This window comes from Eutrigla gurnardus (genome assembly GCF_963514095.1).
Source record: "Eutrigla gurnardus genome assembly, chromosome: 13".
NCBI lineage: Eukaryota > Metazoa > Chordata > Actinopteri > Perciformes > Triglidae > Eutrigla > Eutrigla gurnardus.
The window spans coordinates 8696764-8723586 of NC_139936.1; the positions used below are offsets into that span (position 1 = coordinate 8696764).

Genomic DNA, 26823 nt, shown 5'->3' on the forward strand with positions numbered 1-26823 from the left:
TTCCATACATCAGCAATGTGTTGAGCAGGTTCCACAAAATATGAACATGTTGTTTAACTGGAAACTAAATACCTGAACTTATCCTTGACAAAAAGTTTTTATGATTCACTTTTGTGAAGTCCCACAAAAGCAGCAAACAAGGTCACTCAAATTCTTTGCAATTAGCCAAGGAGTTGTTCTGCAGGTTACAAAGCCTTAATTGAAGCAGGTTTAAACTCCTTTAACTCAAAGCAGTTTAACCAGCCTGTTCAAGGATGTGAAGGTGGCTGAAAATGTTGACATCTTAGAAAGTAAACCAAAAACGGTTTTGAATTTATTTTTTTTCTTTTACCCAGATGTTTATTTGAACTGATATTACATCTTTGTAACCTTATGAACGTTAATATCCCCCTGAACATAACATAGGCCTTTCAGAAAACTAAGAAAATAGGAGAATGTTGAAATTATTTTCAAGGACATTTGACTTTTTTTCTCCTGCGTTTACAATGACTGGAACATTTTTCAACTGTTCTCCAGGTTTTTCTCAAAGTATGGAGACGTAGGACACATAGGAAGTGTGTGGTGGTCATCTTACTTTAAAAAAGAAATTAGTTACAAATTACTTCTCCTAAAAAGTAATTGAGTTAGTAACTCAGTTAGCACATTGTAAAAGTAATTAGTTACTCAGCAACGTAACTGATGTTATTTCTTATGTTCTATAACGCTATTACATTCTATAACATCTTTAACGTCAAAGATGTTTATATTAACTGATTGAAGAATAAAAACCCTATATACAGTATTTTAGAACATTTGGTATTATTTGAACTCAATAGATTGCAGCCTCTCATACGATATGCTTAGAAACAAAAATATATAAAAAAATAAATATAAAAAAAATAAAATTCAAGTGCAAATTTAAGACACAAATGTAAACTTGGGTAAAAAGAAACAAAGGGAAATCTGGCCTGCATTAAGTAGTGCAAATCTCTGTAACTGTATATTAGGCCTACTGCACAATAAACAGAGCGTGCATGTTACATAAGAATCTTTAAGTTCAATTAGTGACAAGTAGTGCCGGTACTTCCAGTTGGAGAACGCTACCTTTGCATTTCCCTGGCTCGTCGCCATTGTCGCTGTCTTGTTGTGTCTGAGCGTGCAGTGAGACAGCGTGAGCAGGGCATACCGCCCACCCAGCCACTTTACATGCTCAGTAACGGCGATGCAACGATGGGAAAAGTTATTCATTAGATTACTTGTTACTGAAAAAAATAACGCTGTTAGTAACGCCGTTATTACCAACACTGCTGCAGAGTTACTGCAGGGGATCCCAGAAATTATTTGATCCCAAACTACACTCAACAAAAATATAAACGCAACACTTTTGTTTTTGCTCCCATTTTTCATGAGATGGACTTAAAGATCTAAAATTCATTCCAGATACACAATATTACCATTTCTCTCAAACATTGTTCACAAATCTGTCTAAATGTGTGATAGTGAGCACTTCTACTTTGCTGAGATAATCAATCCCACCTCACAGGTGTGCCACATCAAGATGCTGATCTGACATCATGATTAGTGCACAGGTGTACCTTATACTGCCCACAATAAAAGGCCACTCTGAAATGTGCAGTTTTGTCTCACAGCAAAATGCCACAGATGCCACAAGCATTGAGGGAGCGTGCAATTGGCATGCTGACAGCAGGAATGTCAACCAGATCTGTTGCTCGTGCATTGAATGTTCATTTCTCCACCATAAGCCGTCTCCAAAGGCGTTTCAGAGAATATGGCAGTACATCCAACCGGCCTCACAACCGCAGACCACGTGTAACCACACCAGCCCAGGACCTCCACATCCAGCAGGTTCACCTCCAAGATCGTCTGAGACCAGCCACTCAGACAGCTGCTGAAACAATTGGTTTGCATAACCAAAACATTTCTGCACAAACTGTCAGAAACCGTCTCAGGGAAGCTCAACTGCATGCTCGTCGTCCTCATCGGGGTCTTGACCTGACTCCAGCTCGTCGCCGTAACAGACTTGAGTGGGCAAATGCTCACATTCGATGGCGTCTGGCACGTTGGAGAGGTGTTCTCTTCACGGATGAATCTCGGTTTACATTGTTCAGGGCAGATGGCAGACAGCGTGTGTGGCGTCGTGTGGGTGAGCGCTTTGCCGATGTCAATGTGGTGGATCGAGTGGCCCATGGTGGTGGTGGGGTTATGGTATGGGCAGGCATCTGTTATGGTCGAAGAACACAGGTGCATTTTATTGATGGCATTTTGAATGCACAGAGATACCGTGATGAGATCCTGAGGCCCACTGTTGTGCCATACATCCATGAACATCACCTCATGTTTCAGCAAGATAATGCACGGCCCCATGTTGCAAGGATCTTTACACAATTCTTGGAAGCTGAATGGCCAGCATACTCACCGGACATGTCACCCATTGAGCATGTTTGGGATGTGCTTGACCGGCGTATACGACAGCGTGTACCAGTTCCCACTAATATCCAGCAACTTCGCACAGCCATTGAAGAGGAGTGGACCAACATTCCACAGGCCACAATTGACAATCTGATAAACTCTATGCGAAGAAGATGTGTTGCACTGCATGAGGCAAATGGTGGTCACACCAGATACTGACTGGTTCTGAGTCCCCAGACCCCCAATAAAGCAAAAAAATGCACATTTCAGGGTGGCCTTTTATTGTGGACAGTCTAAGGTACACCTGTGCACTAATCATGATGTCAGATCAGCATCTTGATGTGGCACACCTGTGAGGTGGGATTGATTATCTCAGCAAAGTAGAAGTGCTCACTATCACACATTTAGACAGATTTGTGAACAATGTTTGAGAGAAATGGTAATATTGTGTATCTAGAATGAATTTTAGATCTTTAAGTCCATCTCATGAAAAATGGGAGCAAAAACAAAAGTGTTGCGTTTATATTTTTGTTGAGTGTATTTTTCTTCCAAAAATTCAAATATGTCCAAAAATACACATTAACATGAATACAACCTATGAGCAAAAATAAATCTTCAATAAATGTTGTGTGTCATGTTGTGATGTAGAAATGTCAATAAAGAATTGAATATTGTTAAAGAACATGTCAACTATTATTTGATTTACGTGCATTACGAAGTAATGAGACTGTAATTAGTGAGTGAGTCATTCATTTAAGAGTGCATAGTACGGTAAAAATGTAATCCATCATTCTGAGTAAACAATTAAGTCTATTAAATGAGCATAGTCCTCCCAGGTTGTGTGCCTCCGTTTTCATGCACTCTGACAAAACCACAAGATGCTCAAGTTCAAGTTTGCATAATGACTAATTGCTTTACTTTGAAAAGCTCTGAGGAGTTTCCATTTCACAATGCACTTGTCAATTAGACTTGTTTACAAAACATTTTGTCATACGTCCATATTAAACAAAGACAATGACTGGAAGCAGCCTGATGATTCCAGGACTAACTGTGGAAGTGGTATCGGTCTTCTCGCCAACTCTTCACAAGAAATCAAATGTTTCCCTAAAACGATAAATTATTCCTTCCATCAACGTCATTCACATTTTATATGAGAAACAATCATCTTTCAGAAACAAAGTATTCACTAGCTATTTGTTTCGTTCAACAGATGATCAGTTTGAACGTTATAAAAAAATTATAAACGGATGGAATAAGAGATGAAATACAGTCTATAAATGCTTTTCCACTAGTGAATGTTCAGGTTTACTAGTAGAAGACTTATGTTGTGAGAGGAGAGATAGATGGATTACTGCTTTAAAGACTTTTCTTACATTGTCAAGGCAAAAAACTGATTCATAATCAATGTTGTTTGGTTGAAAAGTTGCAAACTTAACTTTAAACTTTTTTTTCCTTTTGTAGTGACTGACAGGTTGCAATAAAACAAATAACAACAATAAACAACCTCATCTACAGGTTACCAAAATAGCGACATCGCCACTCACTAGTGAGCACAAGGAGGGAAACACTCATACATCATCTCAGAAATTCCTCCGTGAGCTGACTGGTTGAACAGCTCGGAACAAAAGCGGTATGTAGCTTCCGTGTGGGGTTTCTGAGTGAAACCTGATCGGCAGGTGAGAGGAATTTGTTTTGATCGTGGGAAGAGATGTGGTTGTAGATTGATTGATGTCACGGTATTATTGGTTGGAATAAGCTGATGCAGCATATATAGTTTTCCAGGAAGAATAAAATATTGAATCTTGTTGCTGCTGATATTGAATCTTGTTGCTGCTGTCCGCCCTGCAGAACAACATGAGGCTTTCCGTCATAATAATAAATATTTTGGTTTAGCCACATTGTAATGGATGGACCAGATATATGGAGTAGTGATTATATTGTGCCATGTTTCATGTTTGAAGCCATGTTTAGAACAACAAAAGAAAAGTGATCACAGTAGCAACTTAGAGTCATGTTAAGAAAACAGCACTGAACCCATGGTGTTGCCCTCAGGTAACAAACACATTTTTAACTTCAAAATACTGGCCCTTTTTAAGCTTTTTTTTTTTTTAATAATAATATCACCTGACGTATCTGTGTCCAATGAAATGATGGGTTGAACTTTTTAACATGTTTAAACATTAAAATAACTTAATTTAAAAAATATGCATGTGCAAGAGTGTGTAAAGAAGTATGTTTGATTGTTGAAAGACTTTAAATTTAAGTAATATACTAAAACTGTGTGTTTTGTTGACCTCCGCCTTGCCCAGCCTATAGGCCTACTGTCAAGAGAGATCAAAAGCACACGTGTGGTTTTGTGAGTAATTAATAATTGCTTTGTGTTGTGTGTTGGCCCACCCAAGCCGTCAGGCTGTGATATAATCACAGACGCGTGTGTGTGTGTGTTTGTGTGTGTGTGTGTGTGTGTGTGTGTGTGTGTGTGTGTGTGCGTGTGTGTCTGTGTGTTGTTTCTGGGAATTGTTACGCGTTTGTGGTTTATCAACTTACACTTGGACTCTGTGTGCTGGTTTGGTTTGTCACTCCTTTGTCATTGTCTCTCTCTTGTTTGCGGTGCATGTTTCTGGGTAGATGGAATGGGAACATCACCTAGTTTGTTTCCTTCATCTGTTAGACTTATCTTGCAAAGACGTCCTAACATATACCTGTCAAGCTGCTCTTTTGTTTAAAAAAAAAACCCTCTCCAGTGCAGGTTGGTTCTCCGATAAATTATTCATCTATCAGAAATCAATTATGTGTTACATAAAAGTCCACTGGTTTGTAGTTCTTCCTCATATTTGATCGCATCTGCCTTCATCAGCAGTAAAGACTTACCTCTGTTAAGAAGTACTTTCTTAAAACTGACAAACTGCTTGTTTGAAATTAAAGAAGGAGCTGCATTTGCTGTATTTGCCGGCAGACACAGCTCATGCAGAGAAGTTGAACCCACGTTTTTTTTCCTGTTGCTTTGATAGGTTTTTCAACATCTTTGCAAAGTGATTCCCCATTTAGGTTGACAATTAAAATGTGCATATGATGTTACATGAAAAACACATACATACATTTGTTTAGAAATTAACATTTGTGGAATTCGTTAACTTCAATTTTCGTTTGGTCTGCACATTTATCAGAGCACAATGCCAATTGTCATGAATCATGCTTCTTATGAAATAGAGTAGACCTGCAGCTCAAACCTGACCGGTGCAACCAGGAAGAAATGGCACCAGAAGGATGAAGGAAGACTGCAGGCAAAGTAAAGAAGCAAGCAGGGGAAGCTCTGTCAGAGAGGACGTGTCTTTAAAAATAATGGAAACATGTTGGATGATAATAACGCATATGACATATTTCCATGCTCATGCTTCATCCTGTTAATTGACACAGCTTTGTTTGTTTTTGTAATGCAACACAACATGTCTTGCCTATACACATTATACTATTCATTATATAAAAGTAAAAGGTGTTAATGTATTCAAAGTTAAAGAAGCATGACATTGTCCCTGCCTTAATCTTGGAGACAAGAGAAAGTATGAGTAATGGAAACAGTCACGTCTCACCTCATGACTCATAGTACTCTCTGCCAAACATTTCACTGCAGCTACATATTAATCCATTTAGCTATGACAAAAAATGTGCTGAACTAAGAGACGCCTGTCTCACAGGTCTCACCTCAACAAACAGGTGCCGTGTGAGTCATTTGTGTTGTTTCATATCTGATTCAGAGAGGACAATGGGCTGATCTCTGTACAGCTTGTTACATTGTTCAACAATTTTCCAAAACACAGTTAGCAGCACATCTGTCTGTGCAAGCTATACAATTAACTCTTTTTTTTAATCAGAACAGATAACATCATGTTCAACAACTTATTGTTATATTGTAGATTGAAACACACATATATCCTCTGTATTTTTTCCTTTACTCCTGAGAAACAGCTGATTAAAGTTATACAAATAGATCAATCACAGCTGAATCCCATCTAGGAAACACATTCAGGTGTTGAGGTTAATTCAATCGCATGACCACATTGTATAGTACAGCAAACGAAGACCTCTTTGGGCTGATCTTGTGTGGAAAAGGAACAATATAGAGAAACACAAAGAAAGTAAGAAAAATGCCTGCACAAGGGAGAGGAAGACGAGTACCAAGACAAGGGAGAGGAAGACGAGTACCAGGACAAGGGAGAGGAAGATGAGTACCAGGACAAGGGAGAGGAAGACGAGTACCAAGACAAGGGAGAGGAAGATGAGTACCAAGACAAGGGAGAGGAAGACGAGTACCAAGACAAGGGAGAGGAAGACGAGTACCAAGACAAGGGAGAGGAAGACGAGTACCAAGACAAGGGAGAGGAAGACGAGTACCAAGACAAGGGAGAGGAAGACGAGTACCAGGACAAGGGAGAGGAAGACGAGTACCAGGACAAGGGAGAGGAAGACGAGTACCAAGACAAGGGAGAGGAAGATGAGTACCAAGACAAGGGAGAGGAAGACGAGTACCAGGACAAGGGAGAGGAAGACGAGTACCAGGACAAGGGAGAGGAAGACGAGTACCAAGACAAGGGAGAGGAAGACGAGTACCAAGACAAGGGAGAGGAAGACGAGTACCAAGACAAGGGAGAGGAAGACGAGTACCAAGACAAGGGAGAGGAAGACGAGTACCAAGACAAGGGAGAGGAAGACGAGTACCAAGACAAGGGAGAGGAAGACGAGTACCAGGACAAGGGAGAGGAAGATGAGTACCAAGACAAGGGAGAGGAAGACGAGTACCAAGACAAGGGAGAGGAAGACTAGTACCAGGACAAGGGAGAGGAAGACAAGTTCCAGGACAAGGGAGAGGAAGACGAGTACCAAGACAAGGGAGAGGAAGACGAGCACCAAGACAAGGGAGAGGAAGACGAGTACCAGGACAAGGGAGAGGAGGACGAGTACCAGGACAAGGGAGAGGAAGACGAGTACCAAGACAAGGGAGAGGAAGACGAGTACCAAGACAAGGGAGAGGAAGACGAGTACCAGGACAAGGGAGAGGAGGATGAGTACCAGGACAAGGGAGAGGAAGACGAGTACCAGGACAAGGGAGAGGAAGACGAGTGCCAAGACAAGGGAGAGGAAGACGAGTACCAGGACAAGGGAGAGGAGGATGAGTACCAGGACAAGGGAGAGGAAGACGAGTACCAGGACAAGGGAGAGGAGGATGAGTACCAAGACAAGGGAGAGGAAGACGAGTACCAGGACAAGGGAGAGGAGGATGAGTACCAGGACAAGGGAGAGGAAGACGAGTACCAGGACAAGGGAGAGGAGGATGAGTACCAGCACAAGGGAGAGGAAGACGAGTACCAGGACAAGGGAGAGGAGGATGAGTACCAGGACAAGGGAGAGGAAGACGAGTACCAAGACAAGGGAGAGGAAGACGAGTACCAAGACAAGGGAGAGGAAGACGAGTACCAAGACAAGGGAGAGGAAGACGAGTACCAGGACAAGGGAGAGGAGGATGAGTACCAGGACAAGGGAGAGGAAGACGAGTACCAGGACAAGGGAGAGGAAGACGAGTGCCAAGACAAGGGAGAGGAAGACGAGTACCAGGACAAGGGAGAGGAGGATGAGTACCAAGACAAGGGAGAGGAAGACGAGTACCAGGACAAGGGAGAGGAAGACGAGTACCAGGACAAGGGAGAGGAAGACGAGTACCAGGACAAGGGAGAGGAAGACGAGTGCCAAGACAAGGGAGAGGAAGACGAGTACCAGGACAAGGGAGAGGAGGATGAGTACCAAGACAAGGGAGAGGAAGACGAGTACCAGGACAAGGGAGAGGAAGACAAGTACCAGGACAAGGGAGAGGAGGATGAGCACCAGGACAAGGGAGAGGAGGATGAGTACCAGGACAAGGGAGAGGAAGACGAGTACCAGGACAAGGGAGAGGAAGACAAGTACCAGGACAAGGGAGAGGAGGATGAGTCCTATATGATTGCTGTAATGTCTTGTTGTAAATAAGCCTTAACTGCAGCAATTGTGTCTCTGTCTTCTTTTTTCATAAACCGTACATTCTATAAAGCTACTCTGGGTTGGGTCATTCATTTTTTTGTATTGAATTTCTGCAGCAAAAGAAACAAAATGGATGTATTTACTAAACCCAACAAAACAAAAATGGAGAGAGGCTTCAAAAGAAACCGCAGTGTAAAACTCATACTTAAATGCCAAAGGATGAGATTGTTGATTATTATTATAATTATTATTGATTAATACTTCATTAAAGGAAAAGATTGGCTGGAAATTTGGACAAAGTATGGAGAAATAAGAATGTACAACTTTAAATTATTTGTTATTCATTACAGAGATTGAGCTTCTCATTAAGAAGTGACAGATTTATTAATACACTGGGATTTTTGGTGAACAATGATGTGCACTCAAACAACGCCTTTTGTGAGCATCGATAAGTGCATGCAAATTCTCAAACTGTGGACTGTTTGTTCCTTGTTCACAATGAAACTGTGTTTCAAGCCAAGTATAAAAGTACAGAACACAGTCAGGTTTAATGAGGTTTGAGCACTCATATGCCTTATTATTACAGCAACACCCTTGAACATTCAAACTCAAATTCAAACACATACAGTAATTACATGTCAATGTCAGTCAAGTTTTTAGTCTTATCCTGTATTCAGGGTCGGAGGGGGGGCGGGACACACCCTCAGCCAATCCCAGCTGACATTGGGTGAAGGCGGGGTACACCCTGAACTATCACAGGGCCAACATGTAGAGACAGACAGGTAACCAGTCTATCACAGGGAGACATGTAGAGACAGACAGGTAACCAGTCTATCACAGGGAGACATGTAGAGACAGACAGGTAACCATTCTATCACAGGGCTGACATGTAGACTAGACTTAGACTAGACTTGCTTTTATTGTCATTGTTACAGGAACAACGAGATTATGTACAGCAGTCCCCAAGGTGCAGTTTCAAAATGTACATAACAACCTATACATAACTTTACAAATAAATATATATATAGAAATATATATATATATGTAGAAAAATAAAAATAAAAATAAGAATAAAAATAAAAAGTGGATGAGTGCAGAGAGGTATACATTGTATACATTATTGGCATCAGGCATATTCATGGGACAGTTATTTCAAGATGTTGTTATTGCACATTGTTATTGCACATTTTTTTTTACATTCAGGGATTAAATATAATATATGTTCAGTGTGTATGTTCAGTTCACAGTTCCTTAATTTCTTAGTTCTCAGTTGTCCATGTATAGTGCATTATCTGCTCCCTCTGCTATTTCCAGCGGCCGAGTTGAGCGCTTTAATGGCTTTGGGATAGTGGCTATTTTTCAGTCTGTTTGTGGATGCAGGGTATATTCTGTATCTTTTGCCCGAGGGCAGCAGTTCGAAATGTCTGTGACCGGGGTGGGTAGGGTCTTTCAGGATGCTGTTTGCCTACCTGAGACAGCGTGTGCTGTACAGTTCCTCCAGGGAGGGGAGGGGGGTATCAGGGGGGCATCTGATGATTTCCTGGGCAGTGTCCACGACTCTCTGTAGAGACTTCCTCTCTGCAGCTGTGCAGCTCCAAAACCACACTCCAGTGCAGTATGTGAGGACACTTTGGATGGAGCACCGGTAGAAGGACACCATCAGCTCCCTAGAGAGGTTGTTCTTCCTGAGGATTCTCAGGAAGTATAGCCTCTGGTGTGCTTTCTTAAGGATAGCCAAGGTGTTGGTGCTCCATGACAGGTCGTCGTCGAGGTGGACGCCCAGGAAGCGGAAGTTGGAGGTTATCTCCACCTCATCTCCGTTGATGACCAGGGGCTGAATGTCTGTCTTCTTCTTCCTCCTGAAGTCGATGATCAGCTCCTTGGTTTTGGAGATGTTCAGCTCCAGATTGTTTTCCCTGCACCATGCTGCCAGCCTCTCCACCTCGCGTCGATAGTTGGTCTCGTCTCCTGCAGTGATGAGCCCCACTATGGTGGTGTCGTCCGCGAACTTGATGATGGAGGTGAAGGGGTGGGTGGTGGTGCAGTCGTGGGTGTATAGAGAGTAGAGCAGAGGACTCAGCACGCAGCCCTGTGGGGAGCCGATGCTGAGGTTAAGGCTGGAGGAGGTGTGACAGCCTAGCTTAACTCTCTGGGGGCGGTCAGACAGGAAGTCCATAATCCACCGACATAATGAGCTTGACAGGCCCAGGTCTGTCAGTTTGGACACCAGTCTGTCAGGGATGATGGTGTTGAAGGCCGAGCTGTAGTCCACAAAGAGCAGCCTTACGTAGCTCTCCTTCTCCTCCAGGTGGTTCAGGGTGGAGTGCAGAGCTGTGGCGATGGCGTCCTCCGTGGACCTATTAGCTCGGTATGCAAACTGGTTGGGGTCGAAACCAGGGGGGAGTGCAGAGGAGATGTTGGTTCTTATTATTTTTTCAAAGCACTTTGTGATGATGGGTGTGAGTGCGACTCAACAGGTGATAGACAGGTAACCAGTCTATCACAGGGAGACATGTAGAGACAGACAGGTAACCAGTCTATCACATGGAGACATGTAGAGACAGACAGGTAACCAGTCTATCACAGGGCTGACATGTAGAGACAGACAGGTAACCAGTCTATCACAGGGCTGACATGTAGAGACAGACAGGTAACCAGTCTATCACAGGGCTGACATGTAGAGACAGACAGGTAACCAGTCCATCACAGGGCTGACATGTAGAGACAGACAGGTAACCAGTCTATCACAGGGCTGACATGTAGAGACAGACAGGTAACCAGTCTATCACAGGGCTGACATGTAGAGACAGACAGGTAACCAGTCCATCACAGGGCTGACATGTAGAGACAGACAAGTAACCAGTCTATCACAGGGCTGACATGTAGAGACAGACAGGTAACAAGTCTATCACAGGGCCGACATGTAGAGACAGACAGGTAAACCAGTCTATCACAGGGCCGACATGTAGAGACAGACAGGTAACCATTCTATCACAGGGCTGACATGTAGAGACAGACAGGTAACCAGTCCATCACAGGGTGACATGTAGAGACAGACAGGTAAACCAGTCTATCACAGGGTGACATGTAGAGACAGACAGGTAACCAGTCCATCACAGGGTGACATGTAGAGACAGACAGGTAACCAGTCTATCACAGGGTGACATGTAGAGACAGACAGGTAACCAGTCCATCACAGGGTGACATGTAGAGACAGACAGGTAACCAGTCCATCACAGGGTGACATGTAGAGACAGACAGGTAACCAGTCTATCACAGGGTGACATGTAGAGACAGACAGGTAACCAGTCTATCACAGGGCTGACATGTAGAGACAGACAGGTAACCAGTCCATCACAGGGCTGACATGTAGAGACAGACAGGTAACCAGTCTATCACAGGGCTGACATGTAGAGACAGACAGGTAACAAGTCTATCACAGGGCCGACATGTAGAGACAGACAGGTAACCAGTCTATCACAGGGCCGACATGTAGAGACAGACAGGTAACCAGTCCATCACAGGGCTGACATGTAGAGACAGACAGGTAACCAGTCCATCACAGGGTGACATGTAGAGACAGACAGGTAACCAGTCTATCACAGGGTGACATGTAGAGACAGACAGGTAACCAGTCCATCACAGGGTGACATGTAGAGACAGACAGGTAACCAGTCTATCACAGGGTGACATGTAGAGACAGACAGGTAACCAGTCTATCACAGGGCTGACATGTAGAGACAGACAGGTAACCAGTCCATCACAGGGCTGACATGTAGAGACAGACAGGTAACCAGTCCATCACAGGGTGACATGTAGAGACAGACAGGTAACCAGTCTATCACAGGGTGACATGTAGAGACAGACAGGTAAACCAGTCTATCACAGGGCCGACATGTAGAGACAGACAGGTAAACCAGTCTATCACAGGGTGACATGTAGAGACAGACAGGTAACCAGTCCATCACATGGTGACATGTAGAGACAGACAGGTAAACCAGTCTATCACAGGGTGACATGTAGAGACAGACAGGTAACCAGTCTATCACAGGGAGACATGTAGAGACAGACAGGTAACCAGTCTATCACAGGGAGACATGTAGAGACAGACAGGTAACCAGTCTATCACAGGGTGACATGTAGAGACAGACAGGTAACCAGTCTATCACAGGGCTGACATGTAGAGACAGACAGGTAAACCAGTCCATCACAGGGCTGACATGTAGAGACAGACAGGTAACAAGTCTATCACAGGGCCGACATGTAGAGACAGACAGGTAAACCAGTCTATCACAGGGCCGACATGTAGAGACAGACAGGTAAACCAGTCTATCACAGGGAGACATGTAGAGACAGACAGGTAACCAGTCTATCACAGGGTGACATGTAGAGACAGACAGGTAACCAGTCTATCACAGGGCTGACATGTAGAGACAGACAGGTAACCAGTCTATCACAGGGCTGACATGTAGAGACAGACAGGTAACCAGTCTATCACAGGGCTGACATGTAGAGACAGACAGGTAACCAGTCTATCACAGGGAGACATGTAGAGACAGACAGGTAACCAGTCTATCACAGGGAGACATGTAGAGACAGACAGGTAACCAGTCTATCACAGGGTGACATGTAGAGACAGACAGGTAACCAGTCTATCACAGGGCTGACATGTAGAGACAGACAGGTAAACCAGTCCATCACAGGGCTGACATGTAGAGACAGACAGGTAACAAGTCTATCACAGGGCCGACATGTAGAGACAGACAGGTAAACCAGTCTATCACAGGGCCGACATGTAGAGACAGACAGGTAAACCAGTCTATCACAGGGAGACATGTAGAGACAGACAGGTAACCAGTCTATCACAGGGTGACATGTAGAGACAGACAGGTAACCAGCCTATCACAGGGCTGACATGTAGAGACAGACAGGTAACCAGTCTATCACAGGGCTGACATGTAGAGACAGACAGGTAACCAGTCTATCACAGGGCTGACATGTAGAGACAGACAGGTAACCAGTCTATCACAGGGCTGACATGTAGAGACAGACAGGTAACAAGTCTATCACAGGGCTGACATGTAGAGACAGACAGGTAAACCAGTCCATCACAGGGCTGACATGTAGAGACAGACAGGTAACAAGTCTATCACAGGGCCGACATGTAGAGACAGACAGGTAAACCAGTCTATCACAGGGCCGACATGTAGAGACAGACAGGTAAACCAGTCTATCACAGGGAGACATGTAGAGACAGACAGGTAACCAGTCTATCACAGGGCTGACATGTAGAGACAGACAGGTAACCAGTCTATCACAGGGCTGACATGTAGAGACAGACAGGTAACCAGTCTATCACAGGGCTGACATGTAGAGACAGACAGGTAAACCAGTCTATCACAGGGCCGACATGTAGAGACAGACAGGTAACCAGTCTATCACAGGGAGACATGTAGAGACAGACAACCATTCACGCTCACATTCACACCTACGGGCAATTTAGAGTCACCAATGAACCTATCCCCATCCTGCATGTCTTTGGACTGTGGGAGGAAGCCGGAGAACCCGGAGAGAACCCACGCTTACACGGGGAGAACATGCAAACTCCACACGGAAGGAAGCTGAACCCAGAATTGAACCCGGGACCCTCTCGCTGTGAGGCGACAGTGGTACCCACTACACCACTGTGCAGCTCTCAAAGATTTTAGTGCAACTGTTAATTACAGAATAATTCATCAATGTGCATTGTTTCTTGTTTTTGTTTAACATTATGACATTAACTTGCCGATGCAACAAGTCAATCTGAAGTAGAATTCTAGAGCCATGCCGGTTGAGGATGTGACCGTTCGGAGTACCTGTTCTAAAATGGTCAACTAGCTCCGCAGGTCTTTGTCACATCTCAGAGGGGCCTTATTCTACATTCTGATGGCAAGGCAAGGCAACAAAACCATCTATTGGAACCCTTCATGAGCTGGTGGTTTCTACAGGAAGTTGTGCACATAAGTTAATAATAGAAGTACAAACACATTCCTCTACCATCCAGTATAGATCTCACAAACTCCAAATATGTGCAGAAAGTATGGCTAAATCTTAGTGAATATTTTAAAAGTAGTTTTTGTATATATTGAGGCCACATTTTACTACATTGAGCACACAAGATACAACTCATTCCCACGTTTTAATTCATTTGTGGCCACGAGATAAGAATCATTTGTGTGCTCAAGATAGTGTGAAGACAGGACTACTGACACAACAGGACCAGCCTTTCTACCTGGAACATACCTGCACCTACTTTAAAACGGTATGTTACATTTACGTTTCACACACAAGGGGAGGGGGATTAGCTCATGAGGCAGAGAGGGTTGGCTGGTAACCGCAAGATTGCTGGTTCGATCCCCGGCTCCTCCTAGCTGAGTGTCCTCAAGCAAGACACCTCACCCTAAATGCTCCTGACGAGCTGGCTGTCGCCCTGCGTGGTTGACACACCGTCGGTGTGTGAATGTGTGCAGGAATGGTGACAATGAAATGATAAAAAGCGTTATATAACTGAGGACCATTTATATAAATGAGGACCATTTACTCCGCCGTCGGTGTGTGAATGTCAGTCATTTCTGTAAAGCGCTTTGGATAAAAGCGCTATATAAATGAGGACCATTTACCATTTACACACACGCTCACACACACACACAGATGATAATTAGATTAGCACATTAAACCCAGTCATCTCTTTCATATCTTAATTTGATAGCTTAATTGTTGCCTTGCAAGCTAATGACAAACGTAACTTATTACGCTTTTAAAGTAGGTGCAGGTATGTTCCAGATAGAAAGGCTGGTCCTTTCTTCACACTATTTTTAGCACACAAATTAATCTTATCTCATGGACAAAAAAATTATTAAAACAGGGAACTAATTGGTTAAAACGTGGCCACAAATTAAAATGTGGAAACAAATTGTATCTCGTCCGCTCAGTGTAGTAAAACGTGGTCTCAATATATATTATTTTTCTCCGGATGGGCTCTTCGGGGCTCTGTAGTTTTGTCTATGTAGCATATTATGTATTAAATAAAGGTTTAAACTCATACAGTTAGTATAATATAGGCCTACATGTGATCAGACTTGAGGTCATTGTTTCACTTGTAGCCTATAAATATTTAGCAGAGCAGTGGAATCATAACCAGGTTTAGATTTTATTATTGTGTTTTTGCAATACAGCTGCCACACACAAGGTGGCGGTAATGCGGCTAATGCGCTGTTTGACAACCGCCGTACAAACCCTCCCAAAGAAGAGCAGCAGCAGCAGCAGGGATGTTATAATAGACAAAAATCATCTGTTCATCTCCTCACATCTGCTTTATGCTTCTTCACACCATGACAGCGTCTGGCTTCCTGCTGGCGACCCTCGCCGTGTCCGTGTGGCCCGGTAAGATCAGCGTTCATGTCGGCGTCACCTGACGAGTCGCCATTAATATCACTGTCGGAGCAACTTACAATCAAACACGTATATGTAAAAAAAAAAAAAATATATATATATATATATATATATATATATATATATATATATATATATATATATATATATATATATATATATATATATATATAGGTGTAGCTACTGTATATTCTGACCAGTGCTTAAATATGTTTTTTTAAATACATTTCAAAATGGTCGATCTTTCTCTCTCCATCTGAATCCCTTCCTGCCTTAAAGGACACTCCTTGTTCATCAAACAGACATCTCTCGTAAGCCTGACTTTTATTTTCTATATTATAACCTTTTTATCAGATGTTTCAATGGCCAACATACTAATACTATATTCATTTAAAAAAAAATAAACCTACTGTAAATAAACTGTATTAAAAAATACTTCCTTTTACACAAGTGTTTAACAGTGAATGCATTTATTATCCAAGGTGATGTTATTATCACCAACGGCTACTGTGCTTCAGCAACAACCATTTCTTTCCATTGTGTTCATCGCGAGCCATCGATCACCACAGGAACACTGACAACATCACGTGTGAATGAAATGTTGCTGACGTGAATGTCTTTTTTAACACAAACAGTCTCACTGTTGCTTCCCCTGATCAGATGCTGGATGTGTGTCCAGAGTGCACCCAAGTCATCCAGCTGTCCACCAACATGATTCCCAGCACAGACGCCAAGGTGAGGATGTAGATGACTCACTCGCTCAACAGTTTCACTGGTTTTTTTTTACTCTCACTTCACTTTACTGACCACATGTGCTGGATTTGCAGAATTGGTTAATCAGGAAACTGACACAGCCGCACCCGACAGCTGTTAAACCTTAAAATGGCCATTAGTAACGAGGTTGTTGTAATCACGGATTCAATGAGAGAAATTACAATATTCTAATGTTGAGGTGATGAAACGTGGCTTTATTTTTCACACGCCTGCCTTGTACTTTATACTTTACACCCAGTGTTCTTGCCACAACACGGACTATGCACTAACTCCGGCCCCTTTGCAGGCGGCTGTATATGAAAGCCTGCATGCTCTGTGCCGACGCCTCCCAAGAGAACAGGCATCAGAGTGTGATTTACAGGTAAAGATGTATTTGCCAGAAGTCATGCAGCAGACGCCTGGTCACCTGGTGAGTCGACCCTCTATTGAGGCTTCTTCTGAGACACGTGGGGGGAAACCTTTTAATCCAAGGTGATGTGTTTCTGTAGAAACCAGTTGAGACCTGTACGGTTTTTGGACTTTGCGCTGCACACAAGGAGGAACAGCTGAACCTTCCCCACCATGAAACCAGCAAAGACGGATCCAGCTCTGCACTTGGCTCCGCCACCAGCCACCGCGTGAGTGTAAGAAAGCAGAAGTGTACTGTATGTACCATACTGTATACGGCCCTCTTAACAGCATATCCTCTCTCCAGGGGCAGTTCAACCCAACTTGCAGCCTGTGTTTGTATATTATCAAGAAGCTGGAGACCTTGTTGCCCAAAAACATGACTGAGGTGACTCCATTTTTTTCCATTTCACTTTGTATTAAATCAAGAACATATGTATGTTATACACCATACGTCACATCAAACATCCTCTCTGCCCTGCAGGATGCTTTGATGAAGATCATGGAAGAGGTCTGTGATCTCATGCCACACAGCTACAAGGACCAATGTGATGATTTCGTTGACAAATACGGCACGCAGATAGTCGAGTTCCTCTTATCGTCTGCTGCGCCTCATACGATATGTACTCTTTTGCACCTCTGTCTGTTCAAGGAGCAGCCCCTTGCAGGTAAGTCACGTTCAGAATTAATACATTTGGCCATCGGTTTTTGACCTGAAACTCACACCTCCGCCACCAAGTCTAACCCGACTGATTCCACAGAGGCGTTCCTCCCCTCGGATTGTGAGTCGTGCCGCACGCTGGCTGTGTTGAGCCGACTCCACCTGGGCGTCAACTCCACCAAACCTCAGACTTCCTCTTTCCTCCAGTCTGTGTGTATCCGTCACCCCAATGCTATCCCTAAGGTGTGACCCTCAGCTCCCACTAAAACTTACCATCCTTACTACTGCTCCCGACTAACACAAATCACTATTACTAAAGACTTACTCTCCTTGTTTTCAGTCAAGTGTTTTTAGCCGTTTTTAATCAGGTAGACTAAGAAAATAAAATCTGTCACTTTGCATGAATGTAAACACCTCTTGTGCTCTTTTCAGTGTGAGGCTTTCACCAAAATCTATGGCTCCCGACTGCTGAAGGTTTTTGGAAACCAGATGGAAATCCCACATGCTTGTGAGGTAAGAATTAACTTGTTTACAATTAACAAATAAAGCAAACTAGCAGCACAGTTCTTTTGGAGACTTAAACATGTACAACAGTATAATGAGCCCTGGTCCACACGACATAAATCACAGCATAGCCACTCATGAACATTCTTCTGTCTGGATCTTTTGTCCCACAGAGAGCCGATCTGTGCGTTGCCTCAAAAAAGCTGGAGCCACTGGGAAAGAGTCCGTGCACTTGGGGGCCGAGCTACTGGTGCAAAGACATTCAAACGGCTCAGAAGTGTGGAGTAAGTTCAATTCAAGAAAACAGTGTACACTAGTGTAGAGATTTCAGCCTATTCATCCAGGATTGTTTTCAATGTTTAGTTCCATGGTGGATGAGTTAGTATTTATAGTAATCAGGTGATACAATCAGGTCTGCATGGAGGCCAAATACTCCCCCAGACTGACCTGGTGACTTCTTGGAAAACAGTTTAAAAGAACTAATGGGATTTTGTGAATAATTCAATTTGTGTTTCTGTCTGCAGAACCAGGCCTTCTGTGAGAAGTACATGTGGAAGGAATGAACCAAACTGCCAGCCTGTGTGCACAATATGAACTACTTTCTTTTTATACATCTATTGCACTGATCACCTGTTAAAACTTGTAAAAAAAAAATGCAAAAAATGCATTGCACTTATAATTTTTTTTGTTGGGGGTGGGGGTGGGGGGTATTCCATCCATTGCTATATGTATGTTATGAATGTGGAAATTGCAAAAGAAATGTTCATTACATAGGATGAGCTTTCAGTAGTCAGTCATGCAAGACAGACTTCTTGAATGAAGACTCAACTAAGCCACAAAGCTGCCGCTTCTATTATCTTGTTACAAACTCCTAAAACTTACAATCAAAAGGCTTGTCATTAAAATTCAACATTCAGACAGACGTGTGTCTTTGAGTTTGTTTATTTGGAAACTTCCACATAGTAAAAACATAAAACAGTGAAAAAAGACACGGAAGTCATTTACATTTATTTAACCTTTATAGGTGGCTTTAAAGAAAAAAATATTTTGCAATTAATTTCTTTATGCTGTTATTTTTGCCACTTAAATACCCAGTTCGTTCCAATATAGTGACACCACTTCTGTCCGTTCTCACTGAGGAAAATCCGCCTCACTTACACCCCTGTGTGGTTGTTTGTGTCATTGTCACCTTCTTGTCTCTTCCAGATCTTAAAGAGAGGAAAAAAGCCAAATGATTATTATTTTTTTATAATTATTTAAAACTGCAATGTGGTATAAATAGAACAATTCAACTGGTACAACTTTTTGAAAAATACAGTATTATTATATATACAGTATTTTGATGCAATTTGCTTGTTGCACCAGAAACGTATGGAGCCAAGCTTCTGCAATATTGACATTTTCAGATATGCACAGGAGGAGTGGGGGGGGACTTGCCTGGATGTAGGCCTCTGACAGTGTAATCATCTGGGGGAGAATATCAGTCACCTGCAGGTCCTGCATCTCATACCACTTCCCAGTTCCCTGATTCAACACAAAGAGACATTACTTGAACGTATGACACAACAAAACATACAACATAACATACATAATATGATGCTTTACCAGGTTTATTTGTACAAATGCCACCAGAAATCATGCAGAAATATCCAGCTGCAACCTACATGATGCAGAACGTGTATTCTGTACGCTCCCTCGGTGGGTTTCCCATCATGCACTACGTTGGCGACGAGGTCATATGTCGTGTGTTTCTCTGTGAGTTGAGCTTCTTCTGTCAAGTACTCACGGAGGTCCACATTCCTGTTGAAGCAGATATGAAGGGACAACATGAACAAATGCATATTCTGACTGAGAACAACACACACGAACACACGTCCTTAACTTCTCACAAGATTTACAATAATAACCATTCATTAGTATTCTCAACAAGCACGTCATGGTTCTTTAAGCACTTTGATCAATGCTATTGATTTCTTGTTAAGGGATATGAACAGCACTTACGTGATGGGGAAGTTGACAATTGTTGGGTTCTTTTCCACAAAGAAGTTGTTCTTGGTGAATCTTTTGATGCAAAAGACGAGGTATGGAGGCAGTTTGGTCAGTTGGAACCTTTTGAGAAAATTCTCTTTGTAGGTTTTGTACTCCTGAATGTAAATGAGACGGGAAAGCAGGCACGGGTGTTCAATAAAAAAATAATAATTCAATGAAAGCGGAAGCATAGATTTGATGTGGGGCTGCAATCTGACGATTAACAAAGTACTGATGTCGTCATCTGCTGGTAGTTGTCAGAAATTAGTTTTTAAGATCATATGAAGCCCATGAATGATGGGAATAATCTTCTACATCACAAAACTAAAAGGCTGCCTTTTGAAGTTTAACCTGATTAAAGACCTCAGTTCCCACCAGACACAGGATATTTAAACCAAACCACAATAGAACATGGAGTTCTTCTCCAGGAAACTAGTTTGTCATCTTCTTTTGCTTCCTGTGTGTTGTTTAGGTTGTCAACAACAGGCTTTGAAGCTCTCAGGCATCTTTGACAAACAAACATAAAGCAGCAGGACAACATTGTAAAATTGGGCTTGCTTGGCAGAGGAAATATAGCTGCACAAACTGACAGCGCATATAAAAAGGTGGAGCAGGTATGTGCCCATTCACATTATCACCTGTGTTAAACTGTGTAGGAAATGTGTTGCGTGTATGCAAAGTAGTTGTTGATGCATAACTTTTGCCCCCACTTAAAAACGTTGCTAGGTGTGACTACATACTTGAACAACACCAAAGCATTAACTGCATTGCAACATAGCTTTAAGTCCCCTCACTTGTATTTAATACTGGACAATATATTTAAGACCATCGGTACCTTCTCTGTGTTGCCATTGAACTTTCCCAGGATATTGAAGAGAGGGACCTGCGGGATAATAAGCTGCTCCTTCTCATCCTTGTACAGTGGAGCTGTTGGGAGGTCAAGGGTTAGAAACAGGAAGGTGGACTCAGACATCTGCTCCTGGTACTCCTCTGTGACAAGCAATGCCTGTTTCTCCTCTGGTGTCTGAAAAAAAAAAAAAGAAGTGGATTCTGTCAAAGGACTTAATCATGTTTTCACAGAAATTGAACTGAAATAGTATACACAGTAAACAAAAATAATTGTCTGTTAAGTTTAAGAGCATGTGGATATTGTATTGTTTCTGCCCCTTTTCCTTGTATCTGAATATAACATCATCCGTCACTTGAGGTTTTTTCTATTCCTACTCATGTTTTGAGTGTTTAACATTGTCTCAGAGAAACTAAACTAAATTCATCAGAAAGTTTTAAGTAACAAACAATTAATAATGTGCAAAATATTTGATTTGTTTTAGCCTTCATTTGTTCAATTCAGAATGAAAATAAGCCTTTCTAAACACATATATCTAGTAAACTGGTCAGATAATTGAATAAGCCTGAGCTATGCTATTAGTAAAATCCTTCATATTCCAGTAAAAGAAGTAGTAAACTCACTAAATCTGGGTGGGGAAGTTTCTTGGAGAAGATCCGCATGGAGCCTTGAAATGCTTTTGTAATGATTGCTATGAGGGAAAATGAGGACAGGGGTTGATTTGCATTTTCCTAACAATCAATAATATACAAAACTTTCTTAATCCCCCCTTACAGATAGAAAAATATACATAATTTACATTTGTTTTTTCTTCATCTCTGAAGCATTTACCATTAAATTGCCAAATACTTAACTGAATATCACAATAAAGACTGTATTTGCATATATTATGACCTAACAATTTGGGATCAAACCCCTTTGATTCTCTTCTTACTCACATGTTTTTTTCTTTGTGCCTCCCAGAGCACCATGCAGAGCATTCAAGAACCAAGTCATGAAGTCCACAGCATCTCCTGTTCAACAGAAAACAATCAATCAGCATCGCAACCCTATTTTCCATCGAGCAGCATGTCCATAGCATTGTACACTACAGTAGTACACTTTCAGGCAACTGAAGCCTTACCTTGCTTTGTAATTTGGAAGTTCTTTTTGCTGCACAGCACAACTGCCTGCAGCATCTCATGTGGAGACACATGAGCCTTGAAGTTTCTTGGATTCCAAAGCTTGCGCATCAGCTCACCAAACCTCTGCACCAAGAGGAACATGATGTCCCCCGGTGGTCTGCGGATTCCCCTGTAGTTTTCCTCCTCCAGGAAGTAGTTTCGCAGTGGGGGAACATTGGAAAACGCCTAGGTAGAAGAGGCAAACATGAAATGACTGGTATTGTTTTAAAACCATTATGACCAAGTCCAGAGAAGGTCCACTGTGGCAGTTATTCATACCTGCAAGACCACATTGGCATAGTCATTGGCCTTGATGTTGTTGAGCCCTACAATGCCCGGCAGGTAGGTCGTACCGTCGTAGGCTCGGTACAGTTTACCCTGCTTGTCCAGCCCTGCAATGTGCTGCTTGGTGAATGTTGGTTTCAGCACATACTGTAGAGAAAGTGTCAACATATTACTAACACAAAGATACTGTGTGGACACTAGTACAGTATTTTTGGAGCAGCACCTCAAATTGACCATGTGATACTGAGTATGACCCTTGATGATTTCAAACAATATAATAATAATAAATAAGTATTGCCATCAGAGAGTGATGCATGATCTATAATATACTGTATGACTTTACTCACCGTGATATCTTCTAGTGAAGAGTCAATGATCTCGTAGTTGTCTGGCAGACAGTAAAACTTGAGAGTGTGCAGATTCAGGAACACGTGATGGGTAAACTGGACACTGTGAGTGTAAGCGTGGGACTTCAAACCTCTACCTGCATGGACGCATACACGAGTGAATCAGTCCGAGCACAACAACGTGTTTGATCCACGGTTGAACGTCAGATCATTCACCTACCTTGAAAGTATTTTCCACATATAAGGCAGGCGTAGACGTTGATGTGGGAGAGGGAGATGGAGCACAGTTTCTCGAAGTCAAAGTCCAGCACACTCCTGACAAACACACAAGTCAGGGAATCAGCTGGAGAGTAGCAGGGCTAACTAGCATTAAGCACCAACATTAGCTATGTGCATTCAGCTGTATCTTGCCTGTTAATGGTGTCGAGGTAAGGACAGTGGCGGCTCCTCCGGTCTTCTGCTACACGTCCTCGGCCTATTTTGGCTGCCACTGCAAAACAAAAACAAAAGGAACACAGTCGTACCAGACCAGTTGAGTGTAAGCTAGCTGACCTAGCATTGAGGTTGTTAGGGGTGATGTATTTGATACAAATAGTACAAGGGCGTTTTAGCCAGTTAAGTATTTATACAGTAGTGGTACTTGCTGACCTCTATGTGTGTGCGTGTCACTGGACCGACCCGTGGAATAAATGTAACGCACTTCCATCTGGCTTCAAGTAGCATTCGTGAGCTACCTGCTAGCCAAATGTAGCGCGGACGTTAGAAATAGTAAACGTAACGTTACCCCGGTCTTCGTTGTCATCGTCGTCCACTTCAGCCTCTCTTTCTCGCTTCAGAGAAACCATCATAGCGGTTAGCTTGCGAGCTTGATATCCAAACAATGGAGTGTGCACAACTTTATTTGGAAGAAAATGAATGGGTGAAGCACGGTGCGCGTCGAAACTCGCGGTGGTACAGCGGGTGTAGGACGCGCGATCACCCAGGAGCAGACTAAAAACTAACACGGGGTTTGAAGCTAGCTAACATCGATCCACGAGCAGCTCAATGCCAACATCAATATGACAACTTGCGATTTTTTGAAAGCATACATGATGTTTTTTTTAATATCAATGTATGGACATGTTGTCTTTTGGTGCGACCGTGAACTATTGTTAATGAACATAGTGTGTATTTTCAATCACTAATGTTTAAACTCCGGGAGAGTTACATTTGGACAACAGCTTACCATTACCTAGCATGTAGCGTTTTGTCAGTGGTGTCTGTGGATCTGCCTCGGGCTTGTTGCAATCATTAGCGCCATTAGCTTATAAATACTGTCACCACATTGGAACTATTTGATGAAATGGATATTTTAAGAGACGATGAAGTCGATCTGCAATACAAACGCGGGGGCCGCTTGGATATGAGCCACGGCTTCCTGCACCATATCCGGAGGAACCAGATTGCTAGGTGATTCCCTCAACTATCGTTGGCTAATGCTACTAGCTAGCATACTGGCTAGTTTACCACATCCAGCAACGATTTCTAGAGCTGCGACCGCACATTTATAATATATAGAAGTTGATCTTTGGGTGAACAAATGTTCAGTAGGAGGGCAAGGTCACTTGGAGATTTGTGCACATTCTTTGACGCTCAAAATGGAAATATAAAGACAGGTCGCACAGGCCTAACAGTGAAAGTTATACTTGCTTTAGTTTAATGGGGGCAAAACAACAAATTGTTGTCAACCTCTTACTGCAAAATATCAAAAGAAGAGGCGATTCGGCTGCGTTCTTCAGACAGGAACTGATGGATCAATAAAAAGGATAAAGCATTCTGGTGCTAGCCTGATCGTTCATGCTATAATTATCTCTAAAGTTTGGTGATTGCGTCCGATTTTAAGGAGTATGTTGTGTTTGAAAAACATTGCCTTTGTTACTAACCGTTGACACAGCATAGCTAATCAGAGAAAAATGCATTTGAGAATGACAAGTTGTCTTCAAAATGCATTTCACTAAACCATATGTATACAAAATATATCATTTATTCACTTTGACTATACCTTGTTGTTGGTAGAAGATGATAATAGTCGTATTGAAGAAATGTACTGCATGTAAAATTAGACTTATGAATATATTTTGGAGAACAGTTTTTTGTTTGTTTTCAGGGACAGATTGTAATTTATAATCCTTTTGCAAAGTAAAACAAGAGCATTACCTAATTGCTGTTAAGTTGACTAGAAGCTCAGGGATATGCTGTACTGCATGTGTTTTTTTAAACGTGTATGGTATATTGTACATTTCCATGCAATAACAAAATGTTGATTTATTTGGACTCCAAGAGATGACTATGATAGAGAGGTGAAGCAAGCCAAAGAGGTGAAGCAAGCCAAAGAGCTTCAGCGGCGGAGGCACACCACCACCCCTAGACGACCCCGCCGACCTGATATCCAGGTGTACCATCCTCGACGCAGACGTAAGCTGGATGCGCTTTGTTATGTAAATGTGAACATATGTATGTATGTAAAATTATACCGTTTTTGCCAACAGTAAATCCTGTAAAGAACATGCCTGTGTGTTCTCATTTTCTAGATGGGTCAGAGCCAGGGGCCAGTGCTGAGGCTGAAGAGTCTAATGAGAGCGGGTCTAGCACAGAGCCAGAGACCCATGGTACTGAACTCTTCTGGCTCGACTATCAGGCGGACTCTGGTTCAATTACCTCCGTCCTTGTGCACAAGGTTAATGCAGATCCCTTCGACTGATATTTCTGGCTTTTTTCTTCTTCTTTTGTTTTTAATACTTCATGCTCTCTCTCTTTTTCTAAAGGAGGATAAGCCCGAGAAGGTGGTGGAACGTGTCACAGAAAAGAACATACTGGATTCGGCCATGAGGGCGGCTCTAGTGGATCGAATTCGAAAGGAAATCGACAAAAGACGAGACAAACGCTGAGTGATATTCTCAAACGGTTGATTATGATGAAAGGGGGCGACAAGCAAAGAGGAGCAATACTTCATTTGCAGTTCTGCAATGAACGAACACTATTGACATTGTTGGGGGCGTAATGAGGACTCCGGGATCATGAACAGTGACTGTCAGCAGAGATCCAACTTGATGACCCACAGTCGATATGTCTTCTGGAGGAAGGAGGAGCAGCACTTCTCAAAGACAGTATGATAGGAGGTGACTGTCAGGTTCATGTTTACGACATTTTTCTCATCTTGGATTGTTACCTCGTTCATTACCATTCATAACTTGAAGGACACCTCGTACACCTTCAAGTTGACGGGACCCGTAAAATGATTAAACGCAGAAAAGAGGAGGGACTCTTTGACAGAGACCATTATTAACCTTCCTCGTCAGTTGAACATGTCCTGTGTTTCTAGTGTTTACAAAGATCTAGTTTTTATAAACAGGATTTATACTTTTTTGGGGGTAAATGCTGTGAAAGGAACATCAGTCTCAGTGGTTCTATGTTTAGAAATGTGAGAATCTAAATTGTTTGCTTTTTGAGTTTAGTTGGATGTAGCCATGATAGTGTGTTTGTGTGGCAACTGTTTTTCATGGTCTTCAGTATTCTAATTTATTTTGGATTGTTGAAATACTTTTATTTTTGATACTGTAATATTTTTTGAAGACACAATTTCGTATAAAAATGAATATATATATAAAAGCCATTTATTACTGTCCAAGTGTGTCTGGATGTGCACTTATGGAATTTAAAAGCCATAAAATGTGAATTCTTTTTTCTTCGCATTTTGATGTGTTGTAAAAACGCTCAAATCTGTGGGGGAAAGTAACATGGGTAGTATTGAGGAGACAGCAAAATATTGTAGCCTCCTGTAGTCTCCTGTGTCCTCAGCAGGGGGCAGTATGAATCAGCGTTTCAAATCCACAGGCCTAGCTTCTAGGATTCTAGGATTACATTTTGGTTTTAATCTTAAATCAAATAAGATTCTCGTCTGGTCAAATTCAATTTCAATTCAATTTTATGTATAGTGTC

The 26823-nt window shown here is 42.4% G+C and overlaps 3 protein-coding genes across 4 annotated transcripts; 2 read left to right on the forward strand and 1 right to left on the reverse strand.

The window, feature by feature from the left end:
- Positions 1–15674: 15674 nt before the first annotated feature.
- Positions 15675–19097, forward strand: sftpbb (surfactant protein Bb). Of its 2 annotated transcripts, none has more exons than XM_084025058.1 (11): positions 15675–15840; positions 16129–16160; positions 16510–16584; positions 16910–17032; positions 17112–17246; positions 17318–17398; positions 17495–17678; positions 17772–17914; positions 18104–18184; positions 18349–18459; positions 18700–19097. In XM_084025058.1, the coding sequence occupies exons 1-11, from the start codon at positions 15774–15776 to the stop codon at positions 18736–18738; spliced, it is 1071 nt and encodes a 356-aa protein (XP_083881184.1). In that variant the 5' UTR covers positions 15675–15773; the 3' UTR covers positions 18739–19097. The 2 variants fall into 2 exon arrangements, with proteins under 2 accessions (XP_083881184.1, XP_083881185.1); XM_084025059.1 differs by having other exon boundaries at positions 17112–17240.
- Positions 19098–19101: 4 nt separating this feature from the next.
- Positions 19102–23809, reverse strand: usp39 (ubiquitin specific peptidase 39). The gene is made up of 13 exons (XM_084025055.1): positions 23630–23809; positions 23257–23335; positions 23062–23160; positions 22846–22978; positions 22493–22645; positions 22174–22399; positions 21989–22063; positions 21674–21741; positions 21039–21227; positions 20177–20319; positions 19840–19975; positions 19613–19699; positions 19102–19383 (listed from the first exon to the last, which is right to left on the reverse strand). The coding sequence occupies exons 1-13, from the start codon at positions 23691–23693 to the stop codon at positions 19330–19332; spliced, it is 1506 nt and encodes a 501-aa protein (XP_083881181.1). The 5' UTR covers positions 23694–23809; the 3' UTR covers positions 19102–19329.
- Positions 23810–23941: 132 nt separating this feature from the next.
- cUnh2orf68 (chromosome Un C2orf68 homolog) lies at positions 23942–26498 on the forward strand. Its single transcript, XM_084025060.1, has 4 exons — positions 23942–24294; positions 25166–25299; positions 25416–25561; positions 25650–26498. The coding sequence occupies exons 1-4, from the start codon at positions 24188–24190 to the stop codon at positions 25770–25772; spliced, it is 510 nt and encodes a 169-aa protein (XP_083881186.1). The 5' UTR covers positions 23942–24187; the 3' UTR covers positions 25773–26498.
- The last annotated feature ends 325 nt before the right edge of the window (positions 26499–26823 follow it).